At 34.1% G+C, this 16,238-nt stretch overlaps 1 protein-coding gene across 3 annotated transcripts in view; it reads right to left on the reverse strand.

Moving 5' to 3' along the window:
* LOC110024132 overlaps window positions 1-13,991 on the reverse strand; it is a 48,048-nt gene extending 34,057 nt beyond the window's left edge. For all 3 annotated transcript variants that reach the window (XM_020723917.1, XM_020723918.1, XM_020723916.1), the window contains exons 1-2: window positions 13,828-13,991; window positions 5,684-8,707 (exon numbers count right to left, since the gene is read on the reverse strand). In XM_020723917.1, the coding sequence (XP_020579576.1) occupies window positions 5,684-8,707; window positions 13,828-13,911 (3,108 nt within the window). In that variant the 5' untranslated portion in view covers window positions 13,912-13,991. The remainder of the gene's footprint in view (window positions 1-5,683; window positions 8,708-13,827) is intronic.
* Window positions 13,992-16,238: the final 2,247 nt, after the last annotated feature.

The following is a 16,238-nucleotide window of genomic DNA, read 5'->3' on the forward strand; positions in this document are numbered from 1 at the left end:
TTTAGGCTATTTGCACAGTCTGACGTCGTGCAAATATAAGTCCTAAATCTTAAATAATTTGCTGGATTAAAAATATCAAATTATATCACTTCAAAGACATAAAGCCAAACATTAGGATAGTTGGGACATCTCCGGGGTTTCTCCTGGATCTGTGATGTCCCCTACTTTTCTTTCATTTGAATTCCTTAAATAATTGTTCATATTTTGAGTCATTCCCATTTGATTTTCCCATGTCCAATCGTGAAAACCTAAACTTTGAAATCTTGAAAACAAAACCACCTGATCTTAATCGAGAGTTTTCTTAAGTGATTTCGATCATTTAAGATGTAATTAACTATAGGGGCTTGCCTCTATAGGGAACCAGGAACCCAGATAAAATAAACCCTATCTAATTTTTTATGTTAGATAGGGGAACTTGTTGGCCTTTTTATAAAAATATTTCACAGACCAAACGGATGTCACAAATTCTTTAGTCTGGGTGATTGAATCCCTATTACAAGTGATACATTTATGTCTTTGGGATAAGTGTATTACCTGTAGTATCGTATTCACTCGTCTAAACTATTTAAAATATGAGACCCGTTTGGTCTCACCTATTTTAAATTAAAATGTTACTTCTTAAAAAAAAAAAAGTTATATTTATATTTAAATCATTTTTTTCAAAATCACAAAATCATCACCTTTTCAAACTACGAAAGTCAAGTTGAACATAAAAACGGCCGACAACAGCAAGGGCAACGGGAGTGGTGGTGAGGAGCAGTCGATTGTGAGTGCTAGAATGGAGGAAGGTTGTAAGGGAACACAATACAAGTGCGAAGATGGGGCTGAAATGGTGGGACAGCAAGGGGAGACTGATGTAGGAGGATCAACGGAGTGCATATGGTGGTCGTAGAGGTTGGAAAGCAAGGCCAGAGGCTATGGGGAGTGGAGGAGAAGAGTTAGGGAAAATGCCAGGGGGAGATACATCACCACCTCGAAGTAGGATACAGCCGGAGCATCACCATCTCCTCAGATACAACCCATACAAGGGAAAAAGTCTCCCAGAATATCTGAAAGCAAATGTATCAAAAAATAAAAGAAAACTCTAAGCATAACAACCACTATTTATAATGAGCACTAAGACTTATTTTAGGCAATATTTAAAATAAGAAAGAAGAACAAAGATAATCAAAATTTCAGATCGTGCAAAGATTAAATAAGTGAGGAGAATTCAGAATTGGAATGGAAAAATTTTAGATTTCAAATTTTAGGTTTCAGATTTAAAAGGGACTTATAAGGTGCTATCAAAGAAGGAAGGAAAGGAAAGGAAAGGGAACGAAAGGAAATGAAAGGAAAGGAAAGGGAAGAAAAGGGGCGTCAGCAGCCCTCCCCCCTTGAAGAACGGCCAGTCTAGCCAAGCTAGACCGAACCCTAGGACGGTCCTTCCCAAAGCCCCGCGTCAATAATGGTTGTATCTATCCAAGAAATGATCATGTAGCAAGCGGTGAGAAACAAAAGAGATTTAAGTGAGAATGATTTAATGTGACATGAATTTTCATGATCTACATTGAGCAGCTAGAAAGGTATTGTTGAGCGGCTTCCTAACCATGCAAGCCGAGTAAGCATCATCTGACCAGGGTGACATCAACCTAAAACGATTTCCTAGATGGAATCTCTGCAAAGAGCTAAGTGGACTAGATAACTTAAATCCGAGATAATATAACACATGAATGAACAATCAAGAAGGATCTAAATGAGTCATGATAAACATATTGGGCACGATGCCTCTGAGGTCATTTATGATCGAGCCTCCAAAAGCAATTAAAAGTTTTTCTTATGGTGCATTTGGGGTGGCGGTGTGGTGTCGCACAATAGTTTTTTATGTTTGACAAAACTATATTGTCTGCTTTTTCAAAAAGCTGCAGCTAAAAGTTATGTTTTGCAACAGAACGTAAGTGTGGTGGCTATTAGAAAACTGCAAATTGACTTTTCAAAAAAAAAAAAAATTGTTATTGCCACAGCAGCTTTTTGGGCAACAGTTTCACAGCTGCTTCTTCAAACAGTTACAGCAGCCCCAAACTGACTCTTAATAGCAGTCATATATACTACCATGGTGGAATTGTGGGTGCAATAGGGTCCTACTAACATTTGATTAATGAAGTATTTATGGCTTTGAATTATCCTTAATGATGGGAACAAGCGAATGTCAAAATTGTGACGTACCATCATTATTTTATATTGACCATAACTGCAACCTCTAAAACTTCCTGAAATTGTTCAAAATGATCTGACCATCATATTTTTAATGCATTAACAGTGTTGTGATAATGACAATAAGAGCATTCGAATGGTACAATGTGTTCTTCGATCATTGGCTTCGTCACTCACGACCACCACTACACTACCAAATCACAATCCATACTATCAACAGACGAGTCAATCATGCCCTCGACCAAAACGTAGGATCGTTTAGTTACCTTATGATCAAGTGAGGACATAAATTATAGCTATTGTTAATAGAATAAAAAATATTTCAACATAATTCTGAATAAAAACATTATTAAATCTTTTAAAACTATAAATAATTCAAACTCCATTTAATTTTCCATGTTTCCCTTTGAATTCCAAAATTATAAATAATTTTAAACTTCTAACTACTTCAAGGAAACAAAATATCTTTCTAGTGTTCGTCGTTCTTTTTACTTATTATGTGTTATTGTTCTGATCTAAGATGAATACCCTTTTTTATCTAAGAATTATCTTGAACACAATAAAATCTAAAACTATTGGAAAAGGATAGTCAAACCCAATAAAATGTACCAAGCTAAAAAAAATCAGCCAAAAAATGAATATGGTTCTAAAAAAAAGCTTGAAAACAACTCTAATTTAGCTAATTTGTCGCCCAATTCAACTCATTTGAGTTTGCCTATAAGAGATTGGCCTTTTATGGGTTAATTGTACTCATCAATTCATATAACCAACAAAGCATTACTCTCATGAATAATCAGAAGGAGGCAGCCATGATGGAGAAGGTGGCACCATTAGATCATCTAATGGAAAAAATGACCATAAAATCCAAAGGACAATAGGAAGAAAGTCCCAAAAACACATTCGAATGTTATTGCCTTGGGTACTTTCAAAATTCATCCATATGTAAAATATCAAACATATGGACAAATAGTGAACTAAGGGACTTTTTGGGATGGTTGTAGTTTTTTAAAAAGGTGGTTGTAAAACTGTAGTGGAGGAAACATCTTAGAAAACTACTGTGAGAATTATAAATACATTTTTTTCCCAAAAATCAGATATCATTTATACCATCACTGCACTTTAACAGGTCAGGTTAAAAAAAACAACTTCCCACCACAAAAATTTCTATAAAGCAACAAAAAAATTGTTCCCTAAATGAAGTTGCGGTGGTGGTCTTAAACATAAAGCAAATAGAAAACTGTCACAAACAGACTCTAAGTGATGATGGTGGTAATAGAAACAACAACTCAAGCTTTAGCAACAGTAACTTAAGTAAATTATAATAATTTGACATAATCTATCTTTTTGAGGCAGTGACAAGTGATCTTAAGCAAGAATATGGAGAATATCACATGTAAGCTTTGGTAGATAAATACAAAAAATGTCGTCTCATGCTCAACAATTCTCAGAAACATAAACACTTCATCCAAAATAAGCTCTAGCAAGATCTCTGATAACACTTTGGTTGTTTTGGCTTGCTAATTGGTGATTAAGGCAATGATTATAATTATGGTAAGTACTGTAGCTAGATGGGAGTAAAAATGAAACTTTTTAAAAGCTCACGTGTGAATTGGGTTACTATTTGGAGTAAAATCATAGCATGATTTTTTAAATTGAATCTAAAGATTTTTATTACAGAGGGAATGACCATAATCTTCTTGCACATGTTATTTAACTGGAAAAAGTTCTAAGCTTTGTGGGTCTAAAGGAGCGCATGGGACATCAGGATTTGTGTAGTGGATTGATAATCCAGACAAAAAAAACCTTTTTTTTAAGGAAAAAGTTTTGAAATATATGAGAGGGAGAGAGTTCATCATAGTGATAAATATAAGATGACTTATGTGATCAAGAATGATAAGATAATCATAATCACAATCATAATGGTATGATCTAAGTAAGAATCTTACTATAAGGAAAAAGTACAGTCACCATCCATATATATATATATATGAGTGAAGATATCAGCAAGGATAGTACTGACAATGGTAAGTACAATTTTTTGAACGGTGAACATGAGAACGAAAAAGAAGTTGAGCAAATTTCGATGTTTTGCGTAAAATAATACCATTGAAGCTTCAGAGTTTGAGAGAATTTAATGATGAAGAGGCTTGTTAGAATTTTAATTGAATAACAACTTAATTATGAGGTAGTCGATTAGGTTAAACAAGACCATGATTTTATGAAGAAAAGAAATCCATAATGGCATAGTCCTTATTCAAAGTTGAGTTACAGGTGAAAGCGGACATGAACTGCATATATAGAGTGCAAGCAAGAAAGAAAAAGAGGAGAGGAATACAAAAACACAAAGCAGAGAGTAAATAAGATGAAAAGGAGATGCAACAAAAAGGTAAGAATAAGTGAGACAAAAAGGAGATGCAACAAAAAGGTTAGACGAGACAAAAAGAAACAACGTGTTTTATTAGCCCGGAAAGAGATGCAGTCAAAAAAGTGAGATTAGGGTGAACAGAAGTGCAAGAAAAACTGACAATAACAGATGTGTGTGCACAATCAAACTCAATGTGAGGCACATGGAGATAAGAAGATTCAAGCACATGTAAAAGTGAGACAAGATGAGACGAGAATTCAAAATTTGATTGAGTTAATCCAGGAAAGATCAAGCCTTGCTTTGATAATAAATTAATGAAGATGGGTAGAAAAAGAAAACACTACCGGCATGACTTGGGAGTGACCCCTATACACAACCTGGATAAAAAAAGAACACTAAATTGGACTCACAAATAATTTGCATTCAATAAAAAATTGATAGTTAATGAAAGCTATCAATCTCTATTTATAGAAATAAGATTACAAAAATAAAGGCAAAAATTTTAAAATCAAGTCTTATCCGATTTTAAATCGACTTAAATCCTATTGAAGCATTCACATTCAAACCTAATAGTACGCAAAGTATTTTGAGCCTGATAAAATAAATCAAATTAAAAAGAGAAAAAATTATCAAAAAAAGAATATGGTCCCAAAATAAAATGATAACTGAACCAATTCAACTCCTTTATAATACATTTTGAATCATTTTGATTACCCAATGAAACACTAGTCCTTTGTAGGCTAATTGTATTGCACAGACAATATTCATGGTTGTGGACCTTTATTTACAACATTTAGGCAATGTCCACCTCGAAGTGCTTCACTAAGAAACTCCGCAAAAAATATAGTGGACTCCTAAGAAATATTGAATGCAATTTAAAATGTTAAAAAAAATGTAATAAAAAACAATAATCCCCCATTCATCCGTCAAAATGTCTCAAAATTATTATATAATGTAACAACACTCAATGAGCATATTTTAGCATCCGAGAAAGCATTGATTCACATCTTGGGGGACTCACACACAAAATAATAATAATAATAATAATAATAGATTTCAAGAGCAATAACCTTATTAAAAAGCAGAAATAATTTTGGGTTTTATTTAAAAAGTAAAGCTAAACATTACCTCTAAACCAACACAATCTAGGTGAAATGATGAAGGACAGTGATCACATAGTATTAATGAGCCCCCATCATGACAAACAGAGCAAATGCTATCACTTTCATAGATCGAACAGTCATTTTTCAGTCGCGACCTCTGGAAGCCATCCGGAATTTTAGAACTCAACATCTGCATCTGGCACTGCAGCAAAGATCTTCCATCTTTCAAAAATATGTTAGCAGCTGGACGTCTTAGAGAGCTTCCAGCATGAACCTCAAAATTACTGAGACTGTATACTTTTGAACAGCATTTGCACTTAATCCCTTCACGAGTTATACGTCCTTCCATCATAATATGCCCATCTTTTTTACAAATATACCTAACTTTCTGCCTTGGAAGTACAATATCATTTTCTATCAATAAGGACAAAACTGTTCTCGATACATACTGAGTAGGAGACAATGCATCAACCTGCCGTGATCTTTTGCTCGGCCGACGCACACGAAAAGAGGAACAACTTGACATATTACGACGCTTCCTAACTAGAGCCGGTGAAGCTTTTCCCCTCTCAGATTTCTCACAAAGGAAGGAGCTACAAGATGAGTGTCTCAGTAATTTCTGCTCCAAACATTGGCAGGTGGAAGCAGTCATTCTTCTCTTCTTAGATCTTCTGCCTTCTTTTGAAATCATTTGATGAAAGCTACAAGCCATGGATTCAGCAGATCTGTTCAAGTCATTGCATCCATTTTCAACACTATTCTGTGATAAATTAGAAGCTTTTTGAAAATTTTCATTGTCCATTGTAGTAGCACATTGGCAGGCTCTTCTCAAAAGTTTATTATCAATATTAGCAGGTTTCATCTCCCTCAAGTAGTCCAGCTTTCTTCTAGTTCTTCCATTTATAAGAGACCTTGAAGTACCAACACAATGGTTTTCTTCTTCCAAGCAAGACTTGCAAGCTGAGTAAAGAGAATGAAAGACCTTACCACCAGCAGAAACATAAAATAATGCAGAGTTTGTTCTCCAAAACCTCCACCCCAAGGACAAAAGATGATTCTTCGCATTTAATTTTAAAATACTAAAACTCACAGCAGACTGTTTCTTAGCAGCCACATTCATGGAATTCTTGTAATTTATAAATTGTGTTAGCGCTTCCGGAAAATTTTCTGGTTCAATATCCTCATGCATGGGAAACTCTTGCTTATGAACTTCTGATATCAAACAGTCTTTCTCTGAGGAAGAAGAACCAGATTTAGCCTGTCGTTTATCAAAAATATCACACCTTGATTTGTCATTCATAACAAAATAATTAGGCATAACATTAGATTGTGTCATCCTAGATAACAGCCTAAGCTTCTTTTTATGATTTGTGCCGGTTTTTATATCTCCATTAGACACATTCAGCTCAGTGACATGGCTAGAGTTCTCCATTTTCTTTTTCTTTGTGACAGGAAGCAACACATTGAAAGCTTTATCATGTGAATGAAAATTTGTTTCACCCTCAGAGTTCATAAAAAGAAGCTCATAAGAAGTTGGGACAAAATGGAACCCATCTAAACTTTTTAATTTATTCGATTTCTGTTTTCCATTCTTTTCTGGTTGCCTCCCCAACAGACCAAAACATGCACTACGAAGGGAAGAATAGCATTGACCCTTTGGTGACACAAACCGAACCCTTAAACTCCCACACTCTCTTCTAGCTTCAATATTCCACCCTAAAGCTACAAGATGCCTTTTTGCTTTTAGCCTTAGTGAGCTGAGCTCTTTTTCACGTGATTTTGATCTTCTCAGACCACAGTCTCTGAATTTTTTATCATTTAAATATAAGGGAATTGCTTCGGCACAATTCTCAGCTTCAAGGTCCATAAGCTGCCATGTTTCAGAGCTTCCCAAGGCAGTGATATCAGAAACAGTATCTTTGGATTCAGCCGCTTGAATCTGGCTAGCCAGGTTATTAGAGATAGAAGTAGAGTTTAGGCAGTTTTTCTGTGCCATTTCTTGGCAACCATTGAGAGCTTTTCCATTAGAATCACAAAGCATTCCATCAATGGATGCAAACTTCAAACTATAATCACACTGTTTTAGATGGGGGCTGGGATGCTGTGTGTTGTTTGGCTCATTGCCACTGGACGAGATAATAACTTGTTCCCCGCAAATCTCCTCTTTTGAAGCTTGCATTTCTGACCCTTCGTGACAGAAACCCCATTTGGCTTGATTTTCAGAAACTGGGGTATGGCATGAGGACAGATCATTAGGATTCAGTAGTTCAGGAAAATTATTTGCAGAACCAGAACTCATTCCATCATTTTCCTGGAGAGCATCTGGAAGAGGAAGAAATTCCCTGGAACAGTCTATAACATCAACATTCATAGGGTTTTCACATAAATCATCATAGGAAGTTGATACACCAAGCGGAACACCGTTCACTACAGATTGAAGTTCCTGGATTAACTCTGTTACCAATTCATGCCAAATTGATTTTGATCCAGAAATCCACACTCCAATCTTTCCCAAGAAAGACTTCGTGCTTCTTAAGTCATACCATATTTCCCTGACAGACACAGGCAATGGACCTTCAAGCTCAAAATTTTTTATAACTTGAAGAAACTGCCACACTCCACGGTGCTTCCAGCGCCCAGAAGCTTCATTCCATTCCTGGGTGATACGGAGCTTTTCAATATTAATAATTTGTTGATCTCCTTGGTCAGGGAAGAAGATCAAACGTTCCAAGGAGCCCTCATTGTGATCAAAAACTGCACCTTCCCACCAAGCATCATCCACAAAGGCATCAACACAAAGCCCATAAATTAGCTCAGATGCCTTGATTTTAGATTTTGGAGGTAATGGCCTTATCCAGTTACGATGTAATTTTGGGGCATTTCGTTTCAGACCCTCTATAGCAGCTGACACGTGGACCATGTCCACAAGCTTCGAACAATTGTCTTCGTTCAAAAGATCAGCCAACTCCACAGTACGAAAAAACATTCCACAATCAATGATCATACCGAAATGCCAAGAACCCTTGAGTCCCACTTCAGAATATAGTACCTGGAAAAAAAGATGAGAGGAAAATAGCATTCCAATTAGTGATAAAAACTACGTATAAAACTACACAATTGGGCAGTAACTTGAAAAACTTCCATCACGTTGATAATGTACAAACAGTCCAGAGAAAGATTGAAGGCCATGAAATTGAAGCTGATGTGCATTTCGCTTCAAACGTTAGCATTTTGTTCAAAAACCAATCTCATCCGTCCCTCCACCAAAGTTAGCTCAGGAAAGTAGGATTCCTTGCAGGCTGAAGTACATCAAATTTTTATTACATGAAAAGAACTCAGTCCTATTGCCCTTCAGACACAGGAGGATTGCAATATTCATAATTTTCTCAAATTTTTAAAAATTTTGGAATGTGTTGGTTCAATTTGATGGTCCAAGAAAATTTCAGGACTCCCTACAAATTCCCCGAGAGTTTCTGATAATTTTAATCAGTATCAACTCCAATTCAACCCAAAGTATGTGTTGGACAAGCAGAAAACAATTCAAAAGTAAAATTGCTAAGCAAGATGTATACAAAGCAGAGCACAGAAATAAGCAAGCAACCAAAGCAGTAACCAGACAAAGGAAGAGTACATTAAGGGAATTATTCGAGATCTCTTTCCTAAAACTATGAAATTTTCCTACTTTTCCTGAACAATTCCGGTTTTAAGGAGCTAATTAGCTACTTTTTAGGATAGTTTATCTTTTAGTGTTTTTTTTTAAAATTCAATAGGACATTCTAGATAATTCATAGGCCTTTCTAAATAGAAATCAGCTGTAACATGTGTCTATTCATGTTGTTTTGAATGAATTATTATTTCCAAATCCCCCAACCCCTGTTTACCCTTGTTCCTCTCCCACTCTCTGTTTTCTATCTAAAGGTAAGCAGGAAACTCTAGGCCCTTTTTTCTCTTTATCCACGGTAGGTCATATCCTGCAGTCCCCATTCAAATATTTGGCAACTTCATAGCAACCAGCTTCAATATCTGGAAAGAGGAATAACCAACGGCTGCTGTTCTCTCCTCCACTGGGATGTAAACAGTGCAATTATATGCATTTCCTTTTGTTTCAAAATGACAGGAGATGCACATGGCAGAACTTCTTCCATAATAAAGTACAGGAGTCCAAGCACCACAAGAAGAGCAAAAAAAAAATCTAAAAAATACAATAGTTCCGAGATTAAAAAACATAAAGTTCGCCAAGTTAGAATAACTCATTAATCATATCAGATATCATAATCATAGAATGATTGAATTGGCACTCTTCAAGAAGGCTATTACACCTAAGTCAATTCATCACCTTGCCCAACTGTTTGAGGTGGGATATTTATCAAACACAAATCTTTTCAGAGGTCAAACAAGGATTCTCCATTCAAAATTGTTTAGAGTCAATGTAGAGAAGCTCATGCCATACCTCAAAGTTAGCATTGGGGTGAATGAACCTGCTTGAGATTACCATGTTTCTTGTCAACATTAATTGAAGCTAATAATACACAATAGAAAAGTTCTAAGAAGCTATATGATATATGCATAACATACACAATTCAGATTACATTGATAGTAAACTTTCTTGATTAAAATATCCTCCTTTTATTAAGAGAACTTAGAATTTATCTCATTTAGCCATCCAATAAGCTTGGATGTAGCACGTAGTGAAATAAAATCACCACAAAATCAATGTGTTAATGTCCCCAGATCCGTTTCACTTAATTTGAACATTAAGCACTCACACTATAATCAATATGTTGTCGGTCAGCTTTTTTTTGTGCATATACCTATCCAACTATTCATATGTTCATATACCTATCCAACTATTCATATAAATCACATTCGCTGTGGTTTGAAAGCTTATATTGTCCATATAGTTGATATCTATACTCATCAAATGACAGATACTACTCTTTATCCTTTAAGTTAGCTCATACAAATTTAGTTTTACTTACAACATGTTGTCAATATGATTGAACATGACTTGTATTTATGACGATCAAGTTTTCCAAAATTAGAAAAATGGTAAAAATAAAAAAAAAATTATTGATCCAATCTGATAAAATTTTCAAGACCATACCTCCTATCAAACATAGGAATGTAATTTAAATTTTTATATGTTTATGTAGATTCATTTAGTAATTACATATCTTATTAATTTGTATGATTGAACCTATTATTAAGTCCTATCTTAATCAGCATGATGGCATAATCATAAGCACAAAGAACAAATGAAAGTCATGTACAAAGGCGGCGTAGAACTATAACTAGAATAACCAGAGATACAAATAGAACAATAAATTAATTGAAGGTATAAGGCAAGACTGCAGGAGCAATGGCGTGTAAGTAGTGGAAATTCATCAGCAACACAGTAGTTCGGTCAGAAATACAATGCAACACTTGATTAAGGCAACAGAAGCAATGAAGTTATAGTAGGAGCAGATTGTGGCTTCCACATCAACTGTGCTTATGAAAATACCAAACAAGGGATACTTTATTCAATTAAAAAATTTTGAATTTGTCAGCATCTTGACATGGAAGGAGCATATGTTTTCAAACAATGCAAAAAAAAAAATAAATAATTCAAATGGACAAGGATAAAAAATAACATTTAAATGGATTCCTTGTAGCTGATGTTTCAGGATCAATCAATGATTATCTACAAGTGGTCAATTTTTCCATATGATTTGGCAACAATATTTTATAAAAGTAATTAGACAAAGAAGTGGAGCGCATTATCAGAGTAGGGGAGAATGACTAATTACAGAAATGTGATCCTCACACCTCCTCCTTTAAGTATTCAACCTACTCATCAGAGCAAGGGCATGAAGATGCCATACCTTATAATGAAAAGGAGTTGCAAGTGATAGCTAATTTTGAAAGGTGTGCTGTTAAGGCTAATAAATACAAAAGGATGAAAGTTGCAATGAAATCTTCCATACGAAGGTTAGCATCTCATCCAATCTTATGTCTGAAAAAAATTTCATCTTGTGTATTAGTGTTTCGAGCCTTCTTCAGGAAATTATATAATTTAGCTCTTTGATTTACAAGAAAAAATTAGTTCTTCAACTTCTTCTTAGCTATACAACAGTTCCTACCCAAGGCAACTCCATGTGCACCATAAGGTAGTCCTTATGGCGGGTCCCTCGAAAATCAATGGCGCTCCTAAAATCACATGCTACACAAAGACGATGGAAAGCATCAACCACACAAACAAATTGTAAAATAAAAGATTAAATACCGAGCATTCATCTTCAGCTTGAAAATTTTCTATTCGTGCCTAAAGTTACAAAATAACTTATCAAGAGTTAGTGAGAAATAATGGAAATGTCCGGTGGATGATTTCTTCGTTGAACTGAATAAAAACAGTTGGTTTTCAATAGATAAATTATTTATAAGTCAAAATTGCATTATTACTTTGAATTCATCATTCTCGAGTGAATGGTTATATTTAAGAAATAAAGTGATGAGAATAATAATAAAACTATGATTCTTAAATTATTTGTATGCTAATAAAAAGCATTTGGGCCACCAATTAAAGTATCTTTCTACCATTGCCCCTCAAAACATGTGATATAATTCATGGTTTCATCATTTTTGAAATTCATTGATTCCAAAATTGCAGGATGATGAACTTTTCGAGGGATATAGACCTTAGTAAAAGTAAATTCCACTTGTTCCAGCTATTAAGCAAGTATGTATATTTTGATTGATACCAATATCTTAATATATATTATGTCAATAAAATGGAAGAGGACTTCTAATACTCTTATCCCAAAACCTAGCAGCTAAATATAGAGTTAAGGCATCTAAATTAAATGTTTCCATAGACAGCACAAAAACATTGTATATTCCAGCTACAAAGAATGCCGGTCAGGGAAAAAAATAACATAATAACAAATGAAGCAAAAAAAAATCACATGGGTTTTGTAAGGGTATGTTACACTAACTTCTCCCGCCAACACCACTACAAGAACTAAAGCCATATAGAATTTCATAACCTCTTATTATTCTAACAATATCAATAGAATAAACTCAAAAACATGCTTACTCCTCAACATCAACCATTTTTTTCCATAGAAAAGAGTAAATATTCATGCCTTACACATACATAATCTTCATACATTCAAATAGGATGGGCAAATGGGTGCATGTGCATTGGATATGGTTAAGAATTAGTATAAGTTTCAACAAATCAAGCCAATGGTCCATAAATGAAAATAATATCTTAACATCTTCCATACCACAATAAACTCTACAATCAAGAAATAAGCATGATAGTAAAGGAGAGTTGAATTAATCAGATGGCAAAACCAAAAGATACAAGTAAAGAACGTTGCAAAAAGAAATGAGCACCCACATGAGAGAGAGAAATTCCCAGGAAAAAATAACAAATAAACACAACAAGAATTGACATAAGATCCCAGAAGAAAGCATAAAGCTTTAAGGACAAAGGAAGCAGTAGAAATATGCAATACTCCCGAGTTAGTAAGAGGTAGTGTAGAACACAGCAAATTTACAAACTGCACGGAGAGAGGCTGCTTCAAAATTCCAAAGGCCTTCCAGGTCACATTGATCAAGTTATGCATATATTAAAGCTTACACAGTGAAATTAAATCAAAATTTTAAAGAACTAAAAAAACAATGTAAACTACAACATGGCAAATAATTAAAAAATAAAAATAAAAACATGTTTGAGACTGATGATATCTCTCCATAATAGACTTGCTCTTACTGGCTAACAAGACTCGAATAATCCAAAGAACAAAGAGTGATAGACTGCAAAGCAAAATGCTACATGAACGCTTCAGACGGTGAGAAATCCCCGAAAAAGGAAATTATCATAAATCCTAAGAACCAAATCCTTCGACCAAAAAAAGGCAAAAACTAAAAACAATCGAACAAAAAGGGCAAAAATCTTGCAAAGCAAAAAAATAAAAGAGGAATCGCGCAAATAGTACCAGCGAGGAAGTTAAACCTAACCCCAAAAGGAAAAAATTGCTGAATGTATTATTTCACAAGAGAAAGAAGCCCGGACGCCGCTTCCGAATCCATCGGGTTTCAAGAGAATCGAAAAAGAGAGAAATCTTTCTAATGGAAACAAACATTGCCTCGTAATTACAATGAGATTAGGGAATTTCAAACCTCTACTTCCTCGCCAAGGAGAAGCTTCTTAACGCCGCGATCCGTCATCTTCCTCGTCCTAGGCGATTCATCGTCGGCCGCCATTGCCGCAGGGAGACGGCGCTCCGCGAGAGAAGCCAGGGTACGGACGCAGGTAGAAAACCAAACGGAAAATTTTTACAATTCTGTGCGAGATAGCATTAATATACAGAGGGGACGATTTGTTTCTTTTTAGTTCATTAGAAAAAAGAAAACTTTAATTGCAAATAAAAAAAAAATTTATTTTTACAACGTTCACCTAAAAATATATGGACTTTAATGAAAATTTCTTCTTTAATTTTCAATTGAAAAAAAAAATACTACATCCAAAATTAGCTGAAATTGAGTAACTAAATCTCACACCGCAGCTAGAAAATTGCAATCACATTTAGACAGGTATGATGTTGAAAACGCTGTTTTCAGCGTTTTGAAAACGCATAAACTGTCAAAACATAGTTTACCCAAGCAAGTCAGGTGCGTTTTCAAAACGTCACTGCACCAAATAATCTGCCCCAAACGGACCCTAAATTAGGACATCATGTACTTCATTCAGGGCCTTTTCGAACTATTTGAGATATTCAATTAAAACAATGACACCGTTTCTTTTCTATTTATAAAAAATAATAATAATTTATGATTATGAAAATTATTTTTATAATTTCATACGATTTTAAAAAGAAATTAGAGATAATCCTGTCTTATGCTTGTTAATTTTGTGATGCCCTTTGCATTAAAATATGTGAAGAGAGACCAAACTACATGGAGTGTTATTTTTTGTTCAGTATTCTAAGGAAAAAATGGCGCCAAATGTTATGTTTATATGAATAATAATATTTTAACTGCCATTGACCTGCTATGACTACTATTTGATATTTTTAAATTTTTTTTTTTCAAAAAAGATGAGCCCAAACAGTAATATGCACCGCAATTTGAATCCATATACTCGTACTGAAAAGTTAAAGGCTCAACTATTAATCATCGATAAGTGCACATTTTTTGAGAAAATTTTACATACTTAATGTACAAGTCTTATGTATTTATATTTCTAACACCAATAGTTTTATATTTATGCTTATAACGCTTTAGTTTCATAAACATATGCATGAAAATGAGTATTTCACTTTTAAGAAAATAATAATAGTGATAATTTTTATGTGATGTTAAAAATTGAGTGGCATGCGTATAAATATAAATGTTTAAATGTTAGATATATAAATATATAAGCATTAGCTTTTATGTATTTAAATGCTCCTTTTTTTATTAGATTCATAAAATATTGATTTGATGAAGTACATTTTATTAATATTTAAATATCTAAATTAAATGCAAATTTTAGCTACAAAAATTATTCGAAATTTGAAGGAGTTTTAGAAAATACAAGATTATATTTAAAAATAAGAATTTCATTGCAACAATTCTAATGACACTAAACAATTCAAATTTGTGCACTACAAGAGATCAAACCTGCCTAACTAATGAGATGAACATTATTGGTAGCTATGCTTTTCCTTCTTGCTTGGATGGGTTTTATGCATGAAGACCTAAGGGTGGGTGACCACACTACCATCTTCCAAGCTAGCCAGTCTGCATGTATGAATGAGTAATTTAAATGTAAGAGTTTGATTGCCCCCATAACATATATTCATGTCCAGCCTCTAGCATCTTTTCCCCCATGTTGATCCATTCCCTCATTAATATAAGATTTTGCAACTTTAAATGGATTCAATACTCAAGGATTTTGCCATGGGCTCTCTTACAGTTACTTGTATCTCTGATAGGAATGATCTCCTGATTAAGGATAATAATGCAAACTTATTAGTAGGTTTATGTTGTGAATACTCTCTTAAGATCAAAGAAGAGATAATTTGTATTTTTTTTTTTTTGTTAAATGTTAAATGAGTAGTTTATTTTGGGAAGATAATGATATGTACATTCACAATCATATTTTTCCATCATTTATAGAAGTTATGAGCCTACACTCTTTAACTAGTAGACAGGTAGAATTAACTTGGTTGAATAATCCTTATTGATAACTTTAGAATGCTTTATCTTAGAGTACATATATCAAGGATGACAGATAATTGTGACCAATTATGTGATTGGTTAAGCTTATAAAGGGCTCAGTGTCATATTAGATGCAAGAAACAAAGTTAAAAGCTTAAATGCATGTCAATAGAGAATAGATTTGCTAATAATAATGGCATTAATATAGTAGCATCATCATAATCAAGCTACACACCTAATTAGAGAGCAAGTCGCATATCGCAAAGCAATTATTATCTGATAATATTAGCATACATTGATTCATTCTTAGTTTGAATTTGGTACTCTTAGCAAGGTTACAATAGAATGTGAAGTTTGCACTGGGCATATAATAGTTTGGGTTATTATTT

This window comes from Phalaenopsis equestris, unplaced genomic scaffold (genome assembly GCF_001263595.1).
Source record: "Phalaenopsis equestris unplaced genomic scaffold, ASM126359v1 Scaffold000250, whole genome shotgun sequence".
NCBI classification, from domain to species: Eukaryota; Viridiplantae; Streptophyta; class Magnoliopsida; order Asparagales; family Orchidaceae; genus Phalaenopsis; species Phalaenopsis equestris.